A 23,350-nucleotide genomic window follows, 5' to 3' on the forward strand; every position below is an offset into this window, starting at 1 on the left:
CGTTCGTTGGGAAATGTTTAACTACATGTACCAAATGCAACGCTCTGTGACGTTATCTTAAGATCGGGTCTTAATCTCGAACGATGGGTGTTAAACTGCTCTGATGAGACGTAATAACTATACAGTCGTTACAAACGAAAGGTAATATAGTTGTAGCACGATTTTATCCGAAAAGTGCCTTCCAGAAAGTGGTTAGGTTAGTGTTTATTTATATTTTTATAGTTAGGACGTCATTTTCTGTGATAATTGATAAGAATATAATCAAACTTATAAGGAAGTGTCGACGAAGAGGCATTTAGAGTGTTAGGATATGAATGGGAACTGTCTATTGCAAAGTTATATGTATTTTATCAATTTTATATGAACGCTCTTCTATGAAATAAGTGGGGCCCCCCATGTTTTCTCAAATTCTATGTGCTGAGATGACTTTAAGAACTAGGACCATAAATTACTATTGACAAACAATTGTTTCCAATGAAAGCAAGGTGTAGATTCACTCAATATATGCCCAATAAACCAATGGTTCTGAAGGCTTTGTATTTAATATTTTTCTTTTTGTTTCGTTTTCCGTTTTTTGTTTTTTTTGTGTCTTTCAATCGTTGTCCACGTTTCGGAACCATATAGGTGTGAGTACTCTTTTATAAATTTTGACTCTCATTTCTCTGGTTATTTCATTGTTCCCCAGAAAAATCGTTTTTATCGCGTTAAATAGTTTTCCTGCGTTTGCTGTTCTTTCTGTTATTTCTCTCTCCCTCTCTCTCTCTAATTTTCCATCTCCTACTATCATTGAGCGAAGTATTTCAAATATGTAATTATTGCTTGTTTGTACAATTCAAGATTTCGGTTTATTGTTTTTTCGACCTCTGCAAATATGACTATATTATCAGCATATTTCTGTTAGTATAACATTGTCCATTTTCCAGGGTAATACATTACAGTTTTTAGACTGATTTTTATTTTTTTCATAACTTTATCTAGGATTATTGTGAATAGCAGTGGACTTAATACACAACCTCGTCTTTCTCCATTGCTTGTTTCGAATATTCTTGATTTTTCATGCGGCATTCTGACGTAATTTTTGTTGTTGCTATACAAACTTCTAATGCTTCTAATTAAGTTTTGGTATTATTCCTCTCTGTTCTAATATCTTCCATAGGCCTTCTCTATTTATTGTATCGATGAAAGACAGGAGTGTAACTCCACTTTTCTTGTGTTGTTTTTTTCGCTGTTTGCCGCAGTGTGAATATCACACCTCTATTGGGTCGGAATCCAAACTGAGTGTCTTCTAGGGCTGTTTCTAACTTTCCCTTAACCTGTTTTCTATGATTCCTTCAAATATTTTCGTTACGTTACTCAATAATGCAATGGGTTTGTAGTTACTACATTTTTGGCTGCCTCCTTTTTCAAATATTGGTGAAATAATTCCTATTTGCCAGTCTGGGAGTTGTTCCGGTTTTTATTATAATATTCATAAAATATTGTAAATATCTCACAGCTCTTTCCGGTAGTGCTTTTTTCATTTCATTTTCTACATTATTATGTTTTGGCGCTGTGCTGTTCTTGGCTTTCTAATTGGCATTTGTATCTCTTCTAATGTGATTTCTCTTCCAGATTTATTTTATTTTCTCCCATTACATTTTCTCTTTTTTCCTCACTTTCATCTTGACCATTCAGGAGCTCCTTGAAGTATTCTCGCCACCTTCCCATAACTTAGTCTTCTTCTGTGATTAATGTGTCTCTACGAATCTAAATTCATAATACTGGAATACTCTATAATAATTTGAATTATTTGTCTACTATATAAAGGTCTTCGATATACTTTGTAAACAACGTCTAATCCTCAAATTTGGTTATTTGTTTATCACTATAAATATATATTTTTCTGTGTTCTGGGTGGCATTGAAACGTTTCTAATGTGTACATTAGAAATTGCCGTTTATTGTCCCATTGAAACAGAGAGAAGAGCTTTCAAGAAAATTGAGGATGAGAAAATGAAAGCTCATCATATTCCTCCTGCCAACTACCTCTGAAATATTTACTCTTTGAAAATCGTTCGCTTTCGTTCTCGCAAACAAGATTTAGAGTGATCCAGTAGCGCAGGAGTGGAATATAAAAAAATCAGTGTAACCTTGAACGCACAAACGTTATATTTTATAAAAACCACGCTATCGATAAATCATGATCGATTTATGCACATTTTCGTTCCTTAACACCTAGTTTTAATGTATGAAAAACATTCAATTTCTGCTTTAAATCCCATCTAATGTAGCATATGATGAAGTCTCTTTATTCTGCTCATCTCATATAAACCATTGATTGCTACTCCATATTCAACAGAATTAGTAAGAGATCCAATAGTCTGGTTTAAAACGCAGTTAGGAGTATAGAACTTTTTTAAATCAAAAATTGTAGAAGCGCAAATTATATACACTAGATTGAATATCAAAGGCTTGTTGAGGGTTTATTTTGAATTTAATTTTTCCGTAACCGTAATCTTATTAGAATGCACAGGTAATTCTTATGTAATGGTTAATTAGTTTTTTTTTGTAATAAAAGTCTCTCTTTTTACCCCGCAAGATTAAATGAAAAAAAATTTGTGCCGTTTTCGTATTATCGTATTAAACAAGTTTCCCTTAAAATCGACCGTAAGAAGCAAATCCTTGATTGGTGCTTATCAGCTCCAGGAATATTTGAAACCCTTCAAAGAATTAATCTTTGTTCTTTGATACGTGTCCTTAATTAAATTGTAAGTGATGATGACACTTATCAGATTCGATAAGTGTTTGCCAATTTGTTTTCACTTTGACTATGGATTTTGAGGAGTATTTTCATGATATTTGCAAATGTTTAATTAGAATAGATGTGTGAATTAATTTCAATAATTATCGAGGATCTAAATATTAATCGTTTCTTATATTTTGTAAAGTTGTTCCTATTTAAACAAAGAAAAAAATTAGAATTTATTTGATCGCCCTACGAACAGTTCTAAAATATGATTTATCGCTGTAAGTTCGCCAAGATACGATTGTAACGTTTGGAGAACAAGTAGATATTTTATTTATATCAGAAAGTGAAGGGAAAATTCGTATAACTTTTTGTCGAAATATTCACGTAGAAGGTAAACAAAAAAAAATTGCCTTGTCATCCGATTTTGAATAAAATTGTTTCACTATTTGATTCGAAATAAAAGTAGTTTTATAGTTTACATTATAATATTTTCAACTTAATAAGACAACACTTATGAAATCAGATATATGGCTGTGGATTGGGATTAACAATTTCATACGAATTTTTTTTGAAATGAATACTGCTTTCCAGAGCAAGTAAAGGTTGGCACTGGCTAGCTCCTCAACAACACCAATCGAACAAAAGATTCGAAAAGAGGAAAACGTTGAACAGAGTTCAGAAGATGTTTTTATGAATTTCATATATGGCTAAGGAGTTATTATTGAGGATAAAGAAATACTTAAAAGCGATGATGATGGTAGAGAGACAAGGTGGACTAAGGCTTGCCGGCTCCTACCGGATTATCTCTATACAGGCTGTCTTAATAATCTCTGCCGCTTTTGAGCGTAAGAGGGTATATTGTAGCAACTTAGATATAGGACGGCAGCATACGGCAACCATTGAAACTGGTGGAACAGAAGAAAAATCAACTGAATGGACATAACGACGGTGCACCGAAAGGAGTTCAGGTATGTTAACTTCTACATTACCTAGCTTCTGACGAAATGAAGTAGGTACAGACACCTGAGTGTCATACTATAAACTCGAACTATATGATGCCGGACATAGTTTCTTGGTGTGTAATCACTGAAGAGATGTGAGAAAAGAACTAGGAAAGACTGTTGGCAGCCTAATATCGTCCAGGTGATGCTGCACAAGGAAACTGGTGCTACCTACGCAGAAAAAATTCTTGGGGAAAAAAAAGTAGACGGCTGCCTGGTATGATAATATCATAGAAAACGAACATACACGGACAGATCCACCAACTAGAAGAAATATCACCATAGTTTCTGGTTGGATGGCAATGACAGAAGATGGTGGTTTATGATAGGTTACGGGAGTCCCACATATCCATCAGCGCTCCTGGCGAAATCCGTTACTTGGATTCCGCATCTTCTTAATGTTGTCACATGATTTTCTTTGACTGTAATTTTTCTAATAAATAAAAAACTTTTTTTATGGGTTGTCTTTATTTCATATCCATTATTTTTCATTAAGTAGAAAAAATGATATTAGCCAAGAAGCCGCCTCCAGAATTGATGAAAATAAGGTCACGAATTATTGCATACAGAATTTTCAGGAATATGTTCCTGCATTCATGACGGATCTTATCTTTCAGAACACGAAAAGTCTGAAGCTTGTTGACATAGATTCGAGACTATAGAAAACCTCACAAAAAGAAGTCTAGATAAGTTGAACCAGGCAATCTTCTAGCTATTAAATCACCGAAACGAGATATTCAGCAACTGAGAAATGTAGACCTCAAATTTCATACAATATGCGACGTTTCTCTATCCTGTTGTAACCACATATTCTCTAGTTTAACTCGTTGAGCAATGTTCTGTTCACAGTAGTAACTGCGCTCGCGGCGTTTTCAAAGGACCGATGATGTCTTAAGCATAAATACCAAGCCACGGCCATGATATGCTCATAAAAACGGTTGTTCCGCTCATATCTGACAACATCTCGTTTTGCTCCACACACTAAGAATTTAACAGCTTAATGTTTGCTCAGTTGGTGTCGTCGATCGGGAAATATTATTATAAATTATTCACACCAACCAAAGGAAAATTATGCGTTAAGATCTTGTTGACATATATTTTTTATCTGCTTACTTCATAAATATTAGGGAAAATTGACATTTACTACCATTTATGAAATTTATGGCATCTTTCGATAAGGTGATGACTTCTGTTCCACCTGTTATTTTCTATTAAATCCCGCATTGTTTTGGGATAAAACTGTCACTATTACGTTCCTTGAATAATTATTATCACAATATTCCTCAGTGTTATGTTTCTGAGAAGATTATATACAAGAATTGTTTGTTCTCGACTTTACTCAATCCCCTGGAAGTTATTTCGGTAAACTTCAACTATGTTTTGCGATTAAATGTGGTTTCGAAACCAAAGTTCGTTAAGTACGACGTTATATTTCATCTCATAGCTCATAAGATACATCCATATCAAATATGAGCGCTTGCCCTGGGGTATTTAATAAGCAGTTTCATCTATTTATAACTGTTTCATAACTGTCACTTGCATTTGTTATTTCAATATTATTACAGAAATAATAACGATTGTTGGCTTAGAGATAATTCAATAAAAATTGGACTTTTCACAAATATTCTCACAAAATATTGCCTATGGATGCAAACATGGATTTAATTACAAAGAAAGATAGAAAAATCGACTTCACCAATTCCACATATGTATATACTAAAAAACTTTCAAATTGTATTCTCATCGGAATGCTGAATAACATGAATATGAAATAAAATTAAATAAAATGTTTTATGGTTAATAGAAAGTTTCTGAATATGCTTCTCAAAATGGACTATCGAAATTTTCTACTTGTCTTCGTTTATGTAAATTTTGAAGGCTGTCAAATGCAGTTTTTTAATAATGCGTTAATTTAAAATTCCATCCCAATTTTTTAATAGGGTGTCTCAGAGATCTTCACTTTGCTTATTAAATAATCATACAAAAAGAAAGCTTTCGTACTTGAAACATAGCTCGTCGTATTCTATAGTTTCAACCCAACGTGCAGCAGACTATTTAAGAACTCGGTTAAACCATTCTTTGGGCTTGGATAAAAAAAAAATTGTCACACTACATTTTCAGCATCTGAATAAATAGTAATCTGACGGTGCAAAGTCCGAACTAAATACTGGATGTAGTAGGAGTTCAATACTACAAAGTTCTTTGAACTTATTCCACATTATGGAGTTTAGCCTTGTCTGGATATGGCAGACTACAATTTTTCCAATGAAACATATATTCAGATCAGCTGTCCACTATATACTTACATTGATAACTCGATAATCTGGAATGTTTTTGATGTACACTAAACCTTCATAATTCCACCAAACACACAACAAGACTTTCTGCTCGATTCGACCTCTCTTTGAGGCAGATTCTGGTGATTGTCCTTTGTCTAACCACTGATACTTGACGTTTGGCTTGAATCTTGGTAAATTCCTGTGATACTATTCGACTTTCAAAGATCTTTTCTACTGCTTTATTTGTATTTTCAATATTCCACTCAGGTGGGTGACCTGAGTGCCGACGATCTTCAAGCGTCAAATCTTCCCTATTAAAACGATTAAACCAACACTGTGTCGTTCGCTCATTAACTGTGTCTCCCTCTTCATTTTCAAATATTTTCCTTGCTGCCAGAGATGCTTTAATACATGAATTTTATATTCATCACACTTTATACTATTTATTATAAAAACGTAGTGCATCCTCAATAAATGAAGAGAGAATGATTCAGAGAAAGTTTAGCAATTGTACTTTTCATAGAAATAGAGACCAGTTCTAGTTACGAGTTTATATTGAGACGGAGGAATTTACATATGAAAATCGACTTATGAAACCCCCCGAGAAATCGAGAATGAATTCAAACACATATCGTCAGTTTGAATTATGACAATAAGAAAAATGAGTTATATACAGGGACAGAGCTCAATTTTTGAACCTATTTACGGGAACAAGAAAGGCACAAAGTAACAAAATCAAATAAAATATAAGGACCAGCTTTCGTGGAGATTTGCTGAATATAATAATATAATTATTAAGTATTAAGTTTTTTGGTAATTGAGACTCAAGGACCAACGATCGAAAACAACTTAATTTCATTAGTTTCCTCGTAAATCTATTCTACTTTTTTATCTGTATATAGAACTATGGAATCAACTTCCGCTAATCACCACATAATAAATTGTTGATGTATTGTATTATTTTGTATTTATACAAATACATTGGTATCTTTCAAACTTCTCTCTCTATGTTTACATTTACCTCTTGGAACTTTCTTGAAATGATGTAATTTATCAGAAAAAGCAAAGTGAAATTTTTTGTTTGTGTACATAATGTGAAACAGGATTTTAGTTGTTAGGTACCTTGAAATTGGAATAAATCACAGGAGACTACATAAAAATATTGGGGAGATTTATATTCATCAAAAATGAGATTCAAATATATTTGTGGATTTCCTACACTTTGTTGTTGTATAAAAAGATAATATCTCGCTCTCACCATAATTTTGAATATTATTAGGAGAAACATATTGAAAATACTCAATTTCAATGAGAATTTATGTAGATACTCCTCAATAATGACAATATATGTATAAGTTTGTACTCACTCAATTTAAATAAGAATAAGCAACTACAATATAAAAATATTTATCGTGGCGCGCCCACCATAATTTCAAATTATAACGAAGTCATTAAAAGGTGTCTCCAAATATATTTATTCTATGATTCAAACAAATATTAAATATAAAGAGAGGCTATTGATAAATGAATTACTACACATCAAAAGTGTTATTCAACTGTTGTTAAGACTTTCCAAACTCTTGATCTTGTACATAAAACAGAACCTTCGAGAGCTTATTGTGAGAAATTGAAGCAATAGAAATAGTAAAGATTAATTTCTCTTATAAAGTTCACAAAAGTCGTAAAAAAGATATTATAGGGAAACACAATCTAAGCTTTTCTTTGTGTAGAAGACAGTCAATATATTAAGAGATTTGAAATTTATTAATCTACGTGATAGAAGTATAAGACCTCCAATAGTTTTAAAAAATCTACAGTTAATATAATGAATTTGATAGAATTGAATAAATAAATGAATATTTTGAGTGTTAAACATATTTTTTGGTATTTATAACGCAACCCAACCAAATATTCGAAAAGATACAGAAGAAAAACTAGAAATCGAACGGAAGATGTGGAAATAAAAAAAATGGAAAGGAACAATTAAAATAAAAACTAGTAAAAAGCATCCAGAAACGAAAAAATCACATATGAAATGATTAAAAATCTAAGAAATATAGAAATTGATGTACTAGTAAAAATTACAAATAAAGTCTGACAGGAAGAAGACAAAAATTATAAAAAACAGAAAAAATCAACTGTCAAAACAATGTGAATCACGCCACAATACAACAAGTGGTAGAAAACAGTCTGGAGAATAAAGCATAATCATTGATTGAAAAAAGCGTTTGATACGGTACCTATTAAGAAAATTTGGTAGGAATAGAAAATAATCTAAAATTAGGTAGGATTAGATAGGATTAAGACTAGGAGAAAGACTAAGCCCAATACTGTTCAAGTAATATAAACAATGTCATCAGGAAGAGTGAACAGAGATTAAAGAATGTATTGTATAAGAACCTAGAATGAGTAGGTAATAGGTGAGGGGGCTTTTGCAAACAAGGTAATATTAATGTCAAGGAACGGAGCACGATTATAAAAAGATTTGGTAACCTGAAGGGAAGGAAAGACTCAAATGTAACCAAAGTATTGGTAACATTAAATCCTAATATCAGTACAGACATTAAAATAGAGGACATGTAAACAAAGAAGTAAAATTATATTGTGAAGTAGTGTTCGAAGAAATGGGAAAATAAAGTGCAGGAATAAATTATGAAACAAAAAAATGTAATATCCTTTATCGGCCAGTTTTAATATAGGAATAGGATGCTTGCAAAAAAGTAGTGAAGCAAAATGTTTACAGCAGAAAAAAAAGAAAAAAACAAATAACGGTGTTGAGGAAATTGAATAAATATTGAATTTTATAGAACAACGACAAGACATATTCAAAGTGTTGACAATGACAAGTTAAAGTGAATATCATAAACCCGAAACTTGAGGATTAATATTTCGAGCATAAAATATACATTTCAATTGACTTTAGTACTGTACTCTCGTCAAATCGTTAACTACGGTTTAATGTAGTCGGAATTGCCACTATAAAATTAGTTATTATGAAAATGAAACTCGTAAGCAATCCCGTTAAAATGTCACTAAAAGATTATGGACGCAACAACAGATCTTTATTACTGTAGGAAATTGTTTCAAACACTGTTGAAAATAGTGAAATTTCCTTTTCAATGACGTATCTTAACAATTACTCCACGTACTTTTGCGAATAAAGTAATGAAAAGGAGTGAACTAAATTGAATTTCGTCGTTATGTTAATTTTGGCTTAGAATACTATTTTAAACAGTTCACTTTATAAATCGTACACGTAGTGGGATAAAAGGGTTTCTTAAATCGATAGTTCCTTGATACATTGCATGTTACTGACATTATATATGAAATTATGTCGTTATATTGATCAATCAGTTTAAATTTGAGTTGAATCGGCGTTTTTCTTTATATTATTCACACAAATATAGCTATTCTAAGCAGACAAAATCTTGTTACAGAATTAGTGTATATATTACAAAGGCGAATTTTTTACGTTTCTAAGTTGGTAAAATTGTCCTAAACACTTATGCAATAGTATGAGCATCATGTAGCATTACGATGGTGAATAATGCTTCATTTCAAAAAATCTTATCATTTTTTGCAGATAAAAATATCAAACAAAGATATATTCTAAATACTACCTACAATTTCCAACATGCCCTGAAGGGTCTTGACTAGGCACGCAAACGAGCTGTAAAAGGACTAGCTAATTGAAATATAGCAACTCTAATGTATCTACCAGGCGTATACCAGGTAATGAGGAAGCAGAAAAGTGGTCACGACTCCATATTGTGGACCAGAGCCCTACTGTAGTCTCTCGAGCGAGTGCAAACAAACTCTAAAAGCACTAGCTAAATTTAACAAAGTAATACTAGTATAACTACTAGGAAGCCGGTCATACCAGGCAATGAGAAAGCAGAAAAATTGGCTAAAATATACAATAACTTCATATTTTGAACCATAGCCCTACTGTGGTCTTATGAGATGTCATATCAATGACGAAATGACTGGCTGGAGAAAGAATGAAATGGAGTCTTACTGAAGAAACACTTCAGGTCTAAGAAAGTCCAAAAAATTAATATCCATATCACCTAAGAACTCTGAAGAGTTTCTCATGATGTCCAGAAACGACATTAAACTGGTGGTCGAATTTTGACATTGCCTCTTCAAATACTACCATTAGACTATCTACTCTGTGAATGTTTTGCTCATTTTAACAAAAGGCTACCTCGAATGAGTAGTGCTACCACCGTGTGAAATGGGACATAAAAACCCCAGAAAAATAGAATTTTTTAGTAGTATACGTATTTTGGGAACATTGAGATGCAGTGTCTTGTACAAAATATCTTCTTGATATAGTTACAGAGTGGCTTGGAAGCCAAAACGAATAATCTACAATCTTTGCAAAGAACTGTAGTAAAATTAAACATAAATTAGTTACTAGAATACAGAGATTTTTTGGTCTACCCAGTAAATTATATAAAATATTTGATGTTTCATTGTTCTTATATTCAAACCGCATTCATAGTTGTTGTGTTGTTGTCGTTGTTATTGGAAGTTTGGAGTTTCTGAAATATTACTCGTTTATTTGAAAATGTTTTCTCAAAGTTTCAAGGATGGTTATATGTATCTAGAGACATTTATATTAAAGCGTTTAAATTTTGTTTCACTATCAGTAGTTATTTTAGAGCTATAAAAACAAATTTATCTTTTATTCCACTAAACATACTTTCTCTTATTCATCTAAATTGTTTTGAACATAAGTATTTCCAAATAAAAACAATTTATTACTTACTCGGATTCATTATTTTCGAATACCAATTGTCCCTCTTGCTTCTCGTATTCCTTTCCTTGTTTAGCAGTACCATCTTCCGTCCAATAGGGAATTATAACTTTTCCTCGAGCTCCTGAACATCTAACGACTTTCAATTCGTACTGGCCGACACTTTCGACTAACTCGTGGTTCTGTGCTTCAAATTTGAACAAACCCCCATGGTCATCGTCCAGTATGATAACAGTTGCCAAGACCGGGCTTCCTAGACTGTCTGTGGGTTGGGATGACGATAAGCGGATATAAAAATGTTCGTCGGGTTCGAAGACATCGTCGTCAATAACTTCTAAGCGGATTCTGTAATAAAATTCGTAGAATTCGTAATTCAATTTGAGAAAGGAAGCAAAAGTAGTTTGAGATGTGATACTGAAGTGCAGGATAATTCCAAAAAATGTTGTTTTGAATTTTTAGAAAATATATGCATACAAGTATTTCAAAAAAGGGTTATCAGTTGATTTATTGATTTATTACCACTTTTTATTCTATCACAGAAAAATTGGTATAAATCGTCATTTAACAGAAACGACGCATTTTATAAGATTTAAAAACTGTAGTTTCGGAACGCTGAAGTGAATGTCGATATAGTGACATCGGAAAAGCGATTTCATTGCTAATGCAAACGTTGGAACATTCTCTTTAAACAACAATCGATACCGAAGGAGATTGTTGAGGTGTTCACGAAAGACCAAAAGTCGGTCGAAGTGAGAGATTAAAGATAACTCGATGAAAATTAACATTTTTTAGAATGATAAATATATATAATAATTATATTCATAAAAAACTAATTATATTGTGTTTACTGAATTTCGAAAGGCAGCCGCACCCTGCTTCTTTCGGAAAGAAGTACAAGAAAAATTTATACCTTTAAAGATTCACTATTTTATTTATTCTCTTCAAACGATGCTATGTGCCAAAACAGTTACTGAATGACTTTCAACAACGAATTTCCCAATAGTTTCGGAACAAAATATTTAACCATTTATATTTGTAATAAGTATCTTCAAAGAAACTTTTGGTATTTGACCTTATTAACGGCTTAGTAACTAACAAAGTTAATAACTTAAACTGAATGAAGGGGTCCCCGTGCTCCTCAACTAATTTTTTGCGAACATCTCTCATTAGGTTTTGGACGACTTGAACATCTATTTGGCATATTTTTCTAAAAAACTCTATGCCGTAATTATTTCTCATTTTCGGCTTGCTACTTTCCATCATTTACTTTGCGATATAAAAGTCCCAAAAATTCTCATTTGGACGGGCTTGAAGTAAATAATCTTATTTTACTATGACGCCAAGCCGACTAAGTAAATATTATATCATCTCCAAAGTGATTTTGACGTACACAATCAACTGATTAAATGAGGCAGTTTTGATATAACTTTCAGAAACTACAGCTTTCCCATTACTCGACCTACATAAGATCTGGATACCCCTCTTGTAGAAGTTGCAGACTGGAACAGAACTTTATCAGGGAATTTTATTTTATACTTATATTTTACATTGTTAGGGTTCTTCGATTTCTGAATTGGCTAGTGTGAATTATTTTTCATCATCCATAACAATGACTCTCTCATTCTTAACATGTATCCGCCTCAGTTGACGACAGCATCTTGGTATCCATGCTAATTGGTTTACGGTATCTTCAAGGCATTGTAGTCTTTTTCGTTATTTTTGACCATTCTTGCTAATTTCCGCGATACGGTACTTTTACGAAAACCTAGACTCTGTCTTTTGCTCTTCTGGCTACTTTCTGCTCTTTCTTGGTGAAAAGTTTTGGTTTTATACTTTCGGGGAGGTTTAGACATAGTATTATTTCTTTACATTTGACTATAGTACGGAAAAGCTATGCAAATTGTAAATGCTTTTTCTTATACCTAGCTTATAAGACATTTTAATGAGGCTGACATAGAAAATGACTTGTCCAATTAATGCCAAGAACATAAGTTTATCAGATTTTTTTGTACACAGAGTCATTTTGATATCGTATTATTACAACATATTTTTAATCTCCTCAATTTTGTGCCAAAACTATTACGACATACTTAGGTTATTTTCACCTATCAGATCTGGTATTCTTCTACTCTCTGATGGTTCTAGTGCGCACATCACCTGTATTGAGATGGTTCGCTACTTTCATATCCTTCACATAATACTGGCAAATTTAATGTTTAATTATAGCGCAAAATTCAAGTACTATTTTATGATAGTTCATCAGAGGCTACTCGTTGTAAAAAAAATTAGTTGTTCCGCAATGTTTCCAAAAATTCTCGTCTTTGTCAAATTGTCATTGATTTTATCTACATTACATCTCTACCGAGGTCTTTACTATAGTTTCTCACGTTACTATTATTGCCTTCAAAGAAAATTCCCAATTTTTAGATTCTCAAAAATGTTCGTAAACAGATTAAACGCTTAAAGTATGCTTCGGGACTCACTTAGAGTTGCATCTCATTCTGCCGAAAAATAGTTAGGTCCCAGAAATATGCCACGATTAATAGATGTATCGGTTCCATCATTTTCGCGGTAAGCCAATTCAGCTGCCCCTCAAATTTTAATACAAATAATAATAATCCTCAACTCATTCTTATGTATCTTTAACTAATAAACAGAATCTAAGTGAGCCATAATATTAGTTGATCCTTTTAACGCATATTCCATGCAATTATAAAGATGAATTTTGACGTTTTCGTGTTTTTTATCTTTGACTGACTCCTATGTTTGTTTTACAAAAAGTGAATAGGGAAAACAATATAATGCATTTTTTAAGTTCCAACCAAAAATCTAATCATTTTTGTCGTGAATATTTCGAATAAATTTTCTATAATGATTCTTGGTAATGACCTTCCTTTCTTTTTTAATTCTTTCTTCACAAATTATCTTTGTATTTATTGAGTTGAAAACAACTCTATTATAGTATATAGTTATTCAATTCAAATCGTCTTAATAAACTAGGTAGTTCGGAAAGTCACGAAAAAAGCTATATACTCGACATCTATTCATCGTATATAAATTGAATATATTATTTACGAACTGAAATCATCTCTTTCTTACGAGTTTTAAACCATTATAATCTACACACTTCTTGTTACAAAAACAAAAAGTGTTTTGCTAGACTTGCAAGGAAGCGGTCAGCTTGGGCAAAGACATCAAATCCTATCGGCTGCTCGTGACACAATGAATGACGAGTCGCATAGGAATCTACTTTAGAACTAGTACTTTAGGAATTATTCCAAAGAGGTTTTAATATTCATTTTTAGAAAATAGAAAAACAATCGTTAGACAAAGTGTTTTTTTTTATTTACTCCACATTTTTTAAAATAACCTTCTATTTTTATATCTCCCTAAAAAATCTTGTCATGGCGTCGGTGTATTGAGAAGAATATATTTGACAATTCCAGTGCTGTTTGAACAATAGAGGGATTGACAAAGTTTCCAAAATGGCATCTATAAGCCCTTCTTAACCCTTATTAATCAGATTTCCAACAATTGTATTCAATATGGGAAAGAGCTTGATTTCCATTAAATTCAGTTTGTATGAAATGTTTAGAGCTGGAATTAAATATTTTGTAGTAAGAATCCAGTTTCAATGGTGGAGTAACAAATATATATATTGTCATTGTAGATTAAAACTGGAATACATAGATTTATCTACATAAGGGGAGGTCACGTAAAAACATTCATTAAATGTCAGCGAACATGTCTGTGTTGTGTTATTTGTCGGAAAGCGTTCGTGACTTGAACCATACACACAATTAATCTGTGAAACACGCTTTAATGCTATCGAATGAGAGTAAAGATGAAAAACTGAATATGACATCATAAATTTCCATATGGATACGGCATATAGAGCATGCTAATGGTATTATCCTTGTTGCAAGTGAAACTTGATATAATGGCAGTGAGGTTATAATACTTTATGTGAGGTAATCAAATAGTATGCAGAAGGTATTTCAACGAACAGTTGTCGTATTGTAGTGTTAGGAATGGAAATATATTGTTCGTTTAATAGAGAAAGGCAACCTTCGTCATTAAGTTGACATAAAATGTTCCGTTGAAGTTAGATAAATCGATAACTTTCTTTTATAGAATAATGGTTTGCGGAAAACATCCCTGGATTCATTAAGAACGAAATAAATTTGAAACTTTTCAAAGCAGTATCATACATTAATTTCAAATCCACAAATTCCAGAAAACTTAAATTAGTCCTTACCGTTAAAACTAATCTAAACAGCTCTTTTTAATCAGATCACGGGTTCACTTCATCATCCGAATGCTCGTTACTCCATTCATTCAAACTTTACGCTCTCGTTCATTTCACAATGTTCTTTCATTTAGTTTCCCAGCAGAAGGACTTATGAACATAATGATAATCCTTCTTTGAATTAATGTAATTGAAATAACAATATTTTCATATATTTTATACCTCTCTTGTCACGTGCTGCTTTTATAACCAATCCAATTCTTTAATATGATCTTCTAGATTAATCAATAACTGCGTAACCATATATGCAAAGGAAAGTTGCATAGAAGAATAATCTACGAGGTTATCCTCAAAACAAGTTCCGTTTGGTTTTATAAGAAAACGTCAACAGATGCAGAAAAAATATTTATTGGACAAAAATCTAAGTTGAAAGTTAAACTAATTCTCTACATAGCTTCCGACATTTTGCGTGGCACAAATTTTTGTGTGCCTTTTTCATAGAAGGTTGCCGCTTGTGTGTTGAACCATGTGGTAACATGTTCTTTGAGTGTTGACTACCAAGGAAAGATCTTAGATTTAAGAAGAGATGAAAGTCGCTAGGAACAAGATCTGGGCTGTATGGAATATCGTCCATAAAATCCCAGTCAAATGCATGTAGGAGTTTTTTGTCCAATGGTATTGGGCGATATCGTAAAAAACAGCACCAATTGACAGTAATCCTAGGCGCTTTTTCTTTATTCCGCGGCGCAATTTCATTATGGTCGCGCATTAAATATGTTCGATTGTTTTTTTAGAGTTGTCAAGAACTTAAGACTTAACTCGTTGTCGAGGAAGTGGCCTCCATTCCATTGATTGCAGTGTGGTTGCTAGAGTGTCGTAAAATATTCAATTTTCATCCACCACGACTATCCAAAATCACTTATGCATCCTTTTTGTATTGTTCAGTATGAATTTTGGGTACCCAACGTGAACAAAGCTTTCGAAATCACAGTTTTTCATGAATTTCTAATCGTGAGATTTACAAAAATTCCATAGCAAGAGCACTGATTGTTAACTTATGGTTTTGTTTAAGGTTTGCGTGAACCAGTTCATCAGACGGACGTCCACAATGTTCTTCATCGTGCACTCTATCATATTGTTCCTTAGTTCGATAACTGCATTATTATGAAGGTGAAGCATATGAAGAAGAGTAACCTAACTAACTGGATAATATAGGTATGTAGTTTCGTTACAATTTGTTTCTCTGTATACCAATTTATGATAAAACGTATTTTGAAAAAATTACTATAGACTATTTTTGATGGAATGGCATCAGTTAACAGGGACTGGAATAGTATTTAATAATATAATTTCAGTGAATTGGGTCATTATCTACGTTCAGGTCTCATTGTCTCCTATCTAAAGTTAATAATATCGGTTTGACACGTGAATTAAATTTAGAAACAAAATTCTAGCGTATATTGGATTCAACAGATCATCAACATGAATTTCGCATGTATGAGAAGGTTAATTGAAGAATTTCAATGATAAGAAAAAATTATACAAAATATAAGCATCATTTTATTCAGACCTTAAATTATTTATACTTAAATTGGATGGAGTTTATTGTAATCGTTTCTAAGTAGATTCCTACCATAAAAATATGTATCGCCGAATTAATATAAGCCATAGCCCTTTAGAGCAGTGAAACAATAAACTCATTTTACAGGGTGTCTCAATACCTTTTCTAAAAATGATATCATGTGACCCAACCTGCCAAATCATAGTTAAAATAATTTTCGAGGTATATACAGAGCAAAACTTTGTGGCACACTGTATACATATATTAAAAAATAGAGTATTTTTGTATCCGAAACTTTTACTGAAAGTTGAGATAGTTAGAATTCCATCAAAATGTTAAGTCGTTTGAAAAAACGAAGAACACTGGAACTGGAAAAAAAGTTGAAAACAATGTGCCTCTGCAGTAGAAACTATACAAAAAGCTTCATATAAAAAATAGAGAGACAATACAAAAAACTACCGAATCATTCGTTCATAGCAAAAATTAAGCCAGTATGCCCGGAATGAAATATTATTATTAGAATAGAAGTCGTTTACAGAGTAGAAGGCACTTTCCAGTAAATATGCCCTCAAATTATTGCGGAATGCGGGTAAAGATGATATCGATTTGATTTCAATTGGCAAGTGATTGTGTATTTTTTGCATTTTAAAATATTGAACCCTCAACTAATTCTGAACGTGGAGTAGGTAGGTGAATGTCGTGCTCCGCGTTCCTAAGTGGATAGCCGTGCAATGATCTTTCTGAAATTGGAGAAACGTGCTTACGTATTAAGCAAACAGATTCAAAGATGAATAAGGAAGAAAAAGTAAGAATTTTTAATCCCGGCAGTGATCCTTCTGCTCAGTCCGAGTAAATATCTAACAGCTCTCTTTTGTAGTTAGAAGATTCGCTCAAATTGAGTCGCACCACACGTACCCAAAAAGGAAAGGGCATATCGGAGATGCGACTCAATAAGGGCATAATAAACTGTTAAGGAAGTGGATAAGTTCAGTTTTGATCCCAGCGCAAAACTATTTGTCTATAAATCAAAATTTCAGTATACTCATTCAAATAAAGGATATCCCTCTGGAAAACCAAGAACACCAGATTTATGATAGAATTAGAAGATTCTTGCAACAAATTGACTTCTGTTTACCCAATTACAACCTATAACATAGAACCCTGATTGGTAAAGACTCCACATTGCGAATCCAGCTTTTGTACTCTAAATCGATAGTAGAGATATGAGCAGCACAGAAACTCGTATATAAACTTTTTATGTTACTCAAGCACTAGCACATTAAACCAAAGTAGTCATCAAAACAATTCCCTCATCATCACAGACTCCCTCATTTACCATCACTTCATACAAACAATTGATTGATGCCACTACAGTTGAAAGAACCATGTCGATTCCTAAAGTGATTAATTCGAATATTAAGGGCATTTTGAATAATAAAAAAAAATTTCACTATGGCAATCTTAATGGACGAAAAGAGAATCAAAACTCCGCAAAATTCTTTAAATGAAAAGTGGGCCCCTTTTCCAATAATAGACAGCAAAAAACTGGGAACTATTTACTGAATTTTGAAGGCTATTTCAGGATAACAACTATCATTAACTGATGAAATAAAATAAAAATACTCAATTCAGTGGAGTTACCTCGTAACTAAACTTTTTATAAATAAAAAAACAAGTTTAGGGTTATGAGTATCCGTTAGTTCTTACATGTATATACTTTATTTTTAGATTTTTCATTTTACTTGTGTCTTTATTTATTTATTTGTATGTTTGTTTCTTAGTTTTTTATAAGCTTTAGTCTACAAATTGTAAATAATTTTTTGTCAATAAAGCATTTCTCTCTTTATCCCTCTATTAACCATTTACAATAGTTAATAAAAATTGATAGAGGTCTTTGTCCTGTTCTATATTTCTTTCATTCATCCAATATTTCTAAAACACAATTCAATATTTTAAAGTTATGTTTTATTCTGTTTACTGCTCTTATAAATATTAAATAGCTACATGATGCACATCCTGTATATTTAAATAGATACAAAATTATTTAGTTTTCTATTCTATGTAGCATTTTCCAGGGAAAAAGCTCGAAATAGACCAATTTAAATTCATCGCAGATGACAATTGAATCTAATTAGTCTATATTGAAATTGTTTATCCTCTGGATTCGTGATTCAAATTATTTACTATATATATATATATATATATATATATATATATATATATATATATATATATATATATATATATATATATATATATATAGTAAATAGTATAGTATAATATATATATATATATATATATAAATATATATATATATATATATATATATATATATATATATATATATAAATTTCTTCAATTTCTTAGACCTTTTGATATATTAATGCATCTAAATGTTCTTGATTTTAGGTCTCTTCTGTTTCAAAATTAGTCATTTTTGATAGTTTTTAAAAGAAAGATAAATTTTGACGAAATAACAAAACTATCAAAAAAAAAACTGATTTTGTAACAGAAGAGACCTAAAATCAAGAACATTTAGATGCATTTATATATATATATATATATATATATATATATATATATATATATATATATATATATATAAATGCATCTATATATATATATCACCTCAGGGGGTCGCACTGCGAATACGGGCGTGGCAAGCCCGAGGTACTCTAGCTAGGCTTACATCTCACTCCCAAGTTGTGATCCTTCCCAAAAACCTTCAAATTTCCCTTTTCTCATCCTCCCCCCGATGCTATTAGGTTTACGAGGGCTAGGGGCTTCCTCTTTCTATCCTTCCCAAAAAAAGAAGAAAGAAGAAAAAGAAAATATGATATATGAGTCAACCCAATGAAACAAAGTTTACGGTGCAAGGGAGGTACACCCTAGTACCGGTCGGTGTAGAGAGTGAGAGAGCGGGCTCTTACCGACCGTCAGCCAACTACCGCTACGCAACCCAAGAGGGCGACCAGGCTGGGCTGCTGGATACTGATACTGGAAGAGCTGAGAAAAACCCATTCGAGAAAAGTTCTATGATCGACAGGACACCCCCATTGAAGGTGAGAACTCTATCCTTACTTGATCTCAGCCCACCGGGATTACTGGGAGATCGATCGCTGATTATAGAACAAAAATATAAGAGAAAAAGGGAAGAGAGCACTCTGAGCCTTTTGTTTAAAACCAAACAAGCAAAGAAAACTACTCAAGACGTCGGAGCACAAATCTTGAACATAGCGTATAACTTAGCAGAGGAAGCAAAAGCTCTAAATCGCACTGTCCATGAAAGTTCTAATACTAAGAAGAAAATCAGGAAAATATCTGCGAAAATACTACGCCTAACGGAGCAATTCGGAGGATATGAAATTCAGGAAGCCCTAAGAAGCCTCTTGTATAAAAAGCAGACAAAAGAAAACGCCAACGAAGAGGCTAAAATAGAACCAGCTGCTAGAAGTAGCACAGATATAGGAGTACAGACTGTTAGTATAATGAAGCAGAACAAGGAAGCGCAGACTAATAATATGGATGTCCAAGAAAAACAAATGACGCTACAAGAGATATCTGCTCCTGGCATAAATAAAGACTCTTTGCAAAGCATTGTTGAGGTACCCTGGGACGAAAAGTGTTTTTTCCATACAAACGTTATCCAAGATAACCTAGAGAAGATAGCGGTTTCAAATAACCTTGTAGTGTATCTAGACCCAAAAACGGCAGGAAAATCAATGGCCATTCGTAAAGTTGCAGAAGCCGAAACTTACGGTAATATTTCAGAAGGAACTGAATTTATCTGAAATACGTAAAGCAGTAGAAATTGGTCTGATGCAGTGTGAACTAAATGTAGAAATTTTTGTCTCAGACGGTATGACACTAAAAAACAAAATAAACGAAGAGAGTCAAGGGACGAAGCTTTATATATCGAGAGAGGAAATCGTTCTTATGCGGAGCTTTTAAAAGCAGTTAAAGAATAAGTACATAATAGAAACTTGAACAATAAAGTAAAGGCAGCCCGAATGACAAAGGCCGGAGATTTGCTACTTACAATGGAGCGAAATAGCGGAGGAGCAGACGACATAGCTAACGCATTAAAAGATATAAACGGAGAAGGGAAGATAAGAAAACTTGGGGGACAGGAACCACGAGCGGTCTTACACGTCAGAAATATCGACGCGGTAACAAGTAAAGAAGAGATTGAAACAGCAGTGAAGTCACTTATGGCCGGAAGCGAAACAGATTATGTTTCAGTCAGTAATCTTCGTCCTGGTTTCCGAGAGACTCAGATCGCAACCGTTCTAGTTGACAAAAAAACTGGTAAAAAACTTACGGATAAGGGAAATATAAGAATAGGTTTTGTAAGCTGCACCGTTAGGCAGAGAGTTAATGTGCTAACATGTTACAAATGCTGGGGTATTGGACACACGACGTGGCAATGTAGCGGACCTGATCGATCCAAATGCTGCAAAAACTGCGGAAAGGAGGACACCAAAAGAATAAATGCACTGAGAAATCTTACTGTTTAATGTGTAGTGAATCTGGTCACAGACCACACACCATGCGTTGCCCAAGATACCGAAGAGATATCACAAAAGGCGATATAGTGGGAACAGGCTAAGAAATGGCTAAATTTGTACAAATAAATCTAGGTCGCAGGCGACCTGCACACGATCTGCTAAAGCAAACAATAATAGTGAACAATATAGACATTTCAATAGTGAGCGAACCGAATAAAATACTCATAAAAGACTCAAAATGGTACGTTGATGAAAATTTTGATGCAGCTATAGGCATTACCAATAACGATATTCGTGTCCTAAATAGCGGACGAGGCAAGGGCTTCGTGTGGATTGAATACACAGAATTAGTCGTTTTTAGTTGTTACATATCACCTAACCTTACATTAGAAGTATTCGGAATAATTCTGAACCAAGTCAAAGACGCCATTGGAACGCGCAATAAGAAATGCTTAATAGCTGGAGATTTTAACGCGAAGGCGGCAATATGGGGATCGATTGAAAATGACAAAAGGGGTGATATGTTGTCTGAATGGGCCACAGGCCTAGATTTGGTTTCACTAAATCATGGAAATACTCCTACTTTTTCCCGAGGAAACAGTTCATCACATATAGATGTCACCTTTGTCTCAAATGATATAAACAAAATGTTTGGGAGTTGGCAAGTACTGGACCAAGAAACATTGTCTGATCACAATTACATCTTCTTTGAGATACCGTCTTTAGAAACACAAAAAGTAGCTCCTGAAAAAATTATTAAAGGATGGAAAATAGAAGAAAAGAAAATCCAATACTTCATATCTGAGATAAAACAAAAAATACGAGAAGAAACAGACACCCTAAACCCTCAAGGTCTCATGGCGGCTATTAAAAAGGCTTGTCAACGCACATTTCAGCCCACATACAACTATAGTGGAAAGAGAAAACCAGTATACTGGTGGTCATCACAGATCAGTGAGGCCAGAAAAGAATGCCTTTGTAAAAAGAGATACATGACACGTGCAAACAGAATATCCGGAAGCACAGTCGAAGAAAGAGAGAAAGCAAGAGCCGAATATAAAGAAAAAAGAAATTACTTGAAAAAAATGATAAAAGACGCGAAGAAACACTCCTGGAAAACTGTTATAGAGGAAGTTCAAAACGATGTTTGTGGAAAAGGCTACCAAATAGTGACAAAAAGATTTCTACTAAGACCGAAAACAGAAATCTCACAGGATATCATACTTAAGGAAGCAAGTGGACTATTTCCAAAATATGAAATAACCACCTGGCCACATATTGACATGGTGAGGACGGATATAATACCATGGACACAGGAAGAACTTGTAACGGCAGCAAATAAAATAAAACCAAAGAAGGCGGCTGGACCAGATAAGCTATCACCAGAGATAACTAAGTGTGTAGTGAAATACCTGCCAGAAAAGTGCCTCGATGCGATGAACAGACAACTGTATGCGGGGGAATTTCCCAAAATATGGAAAGTGGCGAAACTAGTGCTAATAGAAAAGCCCAAAAAAACGGACGATTTAAAAACGTCATACAGGCCACTATGTCTCCTGGACTGCATGGAAAAATTCTTGAACACCTCGTCAAAAATAGATTACTTGCAGAAATAGAAGCAAGAGGAGGTTTAAGCAACTCTCAGTTTGGGTTTCAGAAAGGTATTTCCACTGTGGATGCACTAGCTAGAGTTCTAAAAATCGCAAAAGAAGCAAAACATGTGGCATGGGCAAACCGTAAGATATGCTTACTTGTAACGTTAGATGTAAGAAATGCATTCAACTCCGCACCATGGAGAGGAATAGCTGACAGCTTGAAAAAGCGAAACATATCGCCATACCTAATGCGCATGATCACAAGTTATCTAACGGACCGGACACTACTTGTAGGTAATACCATTATGGAAGTAACCTGCGGTGTCCCACAGGGCTCGGTACTTGGCCCTCTCCTTTGGAACTTATATTATGACGACTTGTTGCAACTGGATATGCCAAGTAGCGTAAAATTGGTGGCCTACGCTGACGATCTTGCAGTAGTAGTAACAGGAAAGATAAAGACACAGGTAGTAGTAGAAGCTAACATCGCTATTCAAAGAATAGCTGAATGGATGCATTTGAAAAAACTTGATCTTGCACCTGAAAAAACAGAGGCGGTACTTTTGGGTGATCGAAAGGAAGCAAGAAGACTCACCATCGAAGTCTTGAATAACGAAATCACTACAAAACCGCAAATTAAATATTTGGGTGTAACCCTAGACACAGGT

At 33.4% G+C, this 23,350-nt stretch overlaps 1 protein-coding gene across 3 annotated transcripts in view; it reads right to left on the reverse strand.

The window, feature by feature from the left end:
• Window positions 1–23,350, reverse strand: part of LOC130451849 (sodium/calcium exchanger 3) — an 83,709-nt gene that overhangs the window by 55,189 nt on the left and 5,170 nt on the right. For all 3 annotated transcript variants that reach the window (XM_056791164.1, XM_056791163.1, XM_056791162.1), the window contains one exon: window positions 10,782–11,114. In XM_056791164.1, the coding sequence (XP_056647142.1) occupies window positions 10,782–11,114 (333 nt within the window). The remainder of the gene's footprint in view (window positions 1–10,781; window positions 11,115–23,350) is intronic.

Source organism: Diorhabda sublineata, chromosome X (assembly GCF_026230105.1).
Source record: "Diorhabda sublineata isolate icDioSubl1.1 chromosome X, icDioSubl1.1, whole genome shotgun sequence".
Taxonomy (NCBI): domain Eukaryota; kingdom Metazoa; phylum Arthropoda; class Insecta; order Coleoptera; family Chrysomelidae; genus Diorhabda; species Diorhabda sublineata.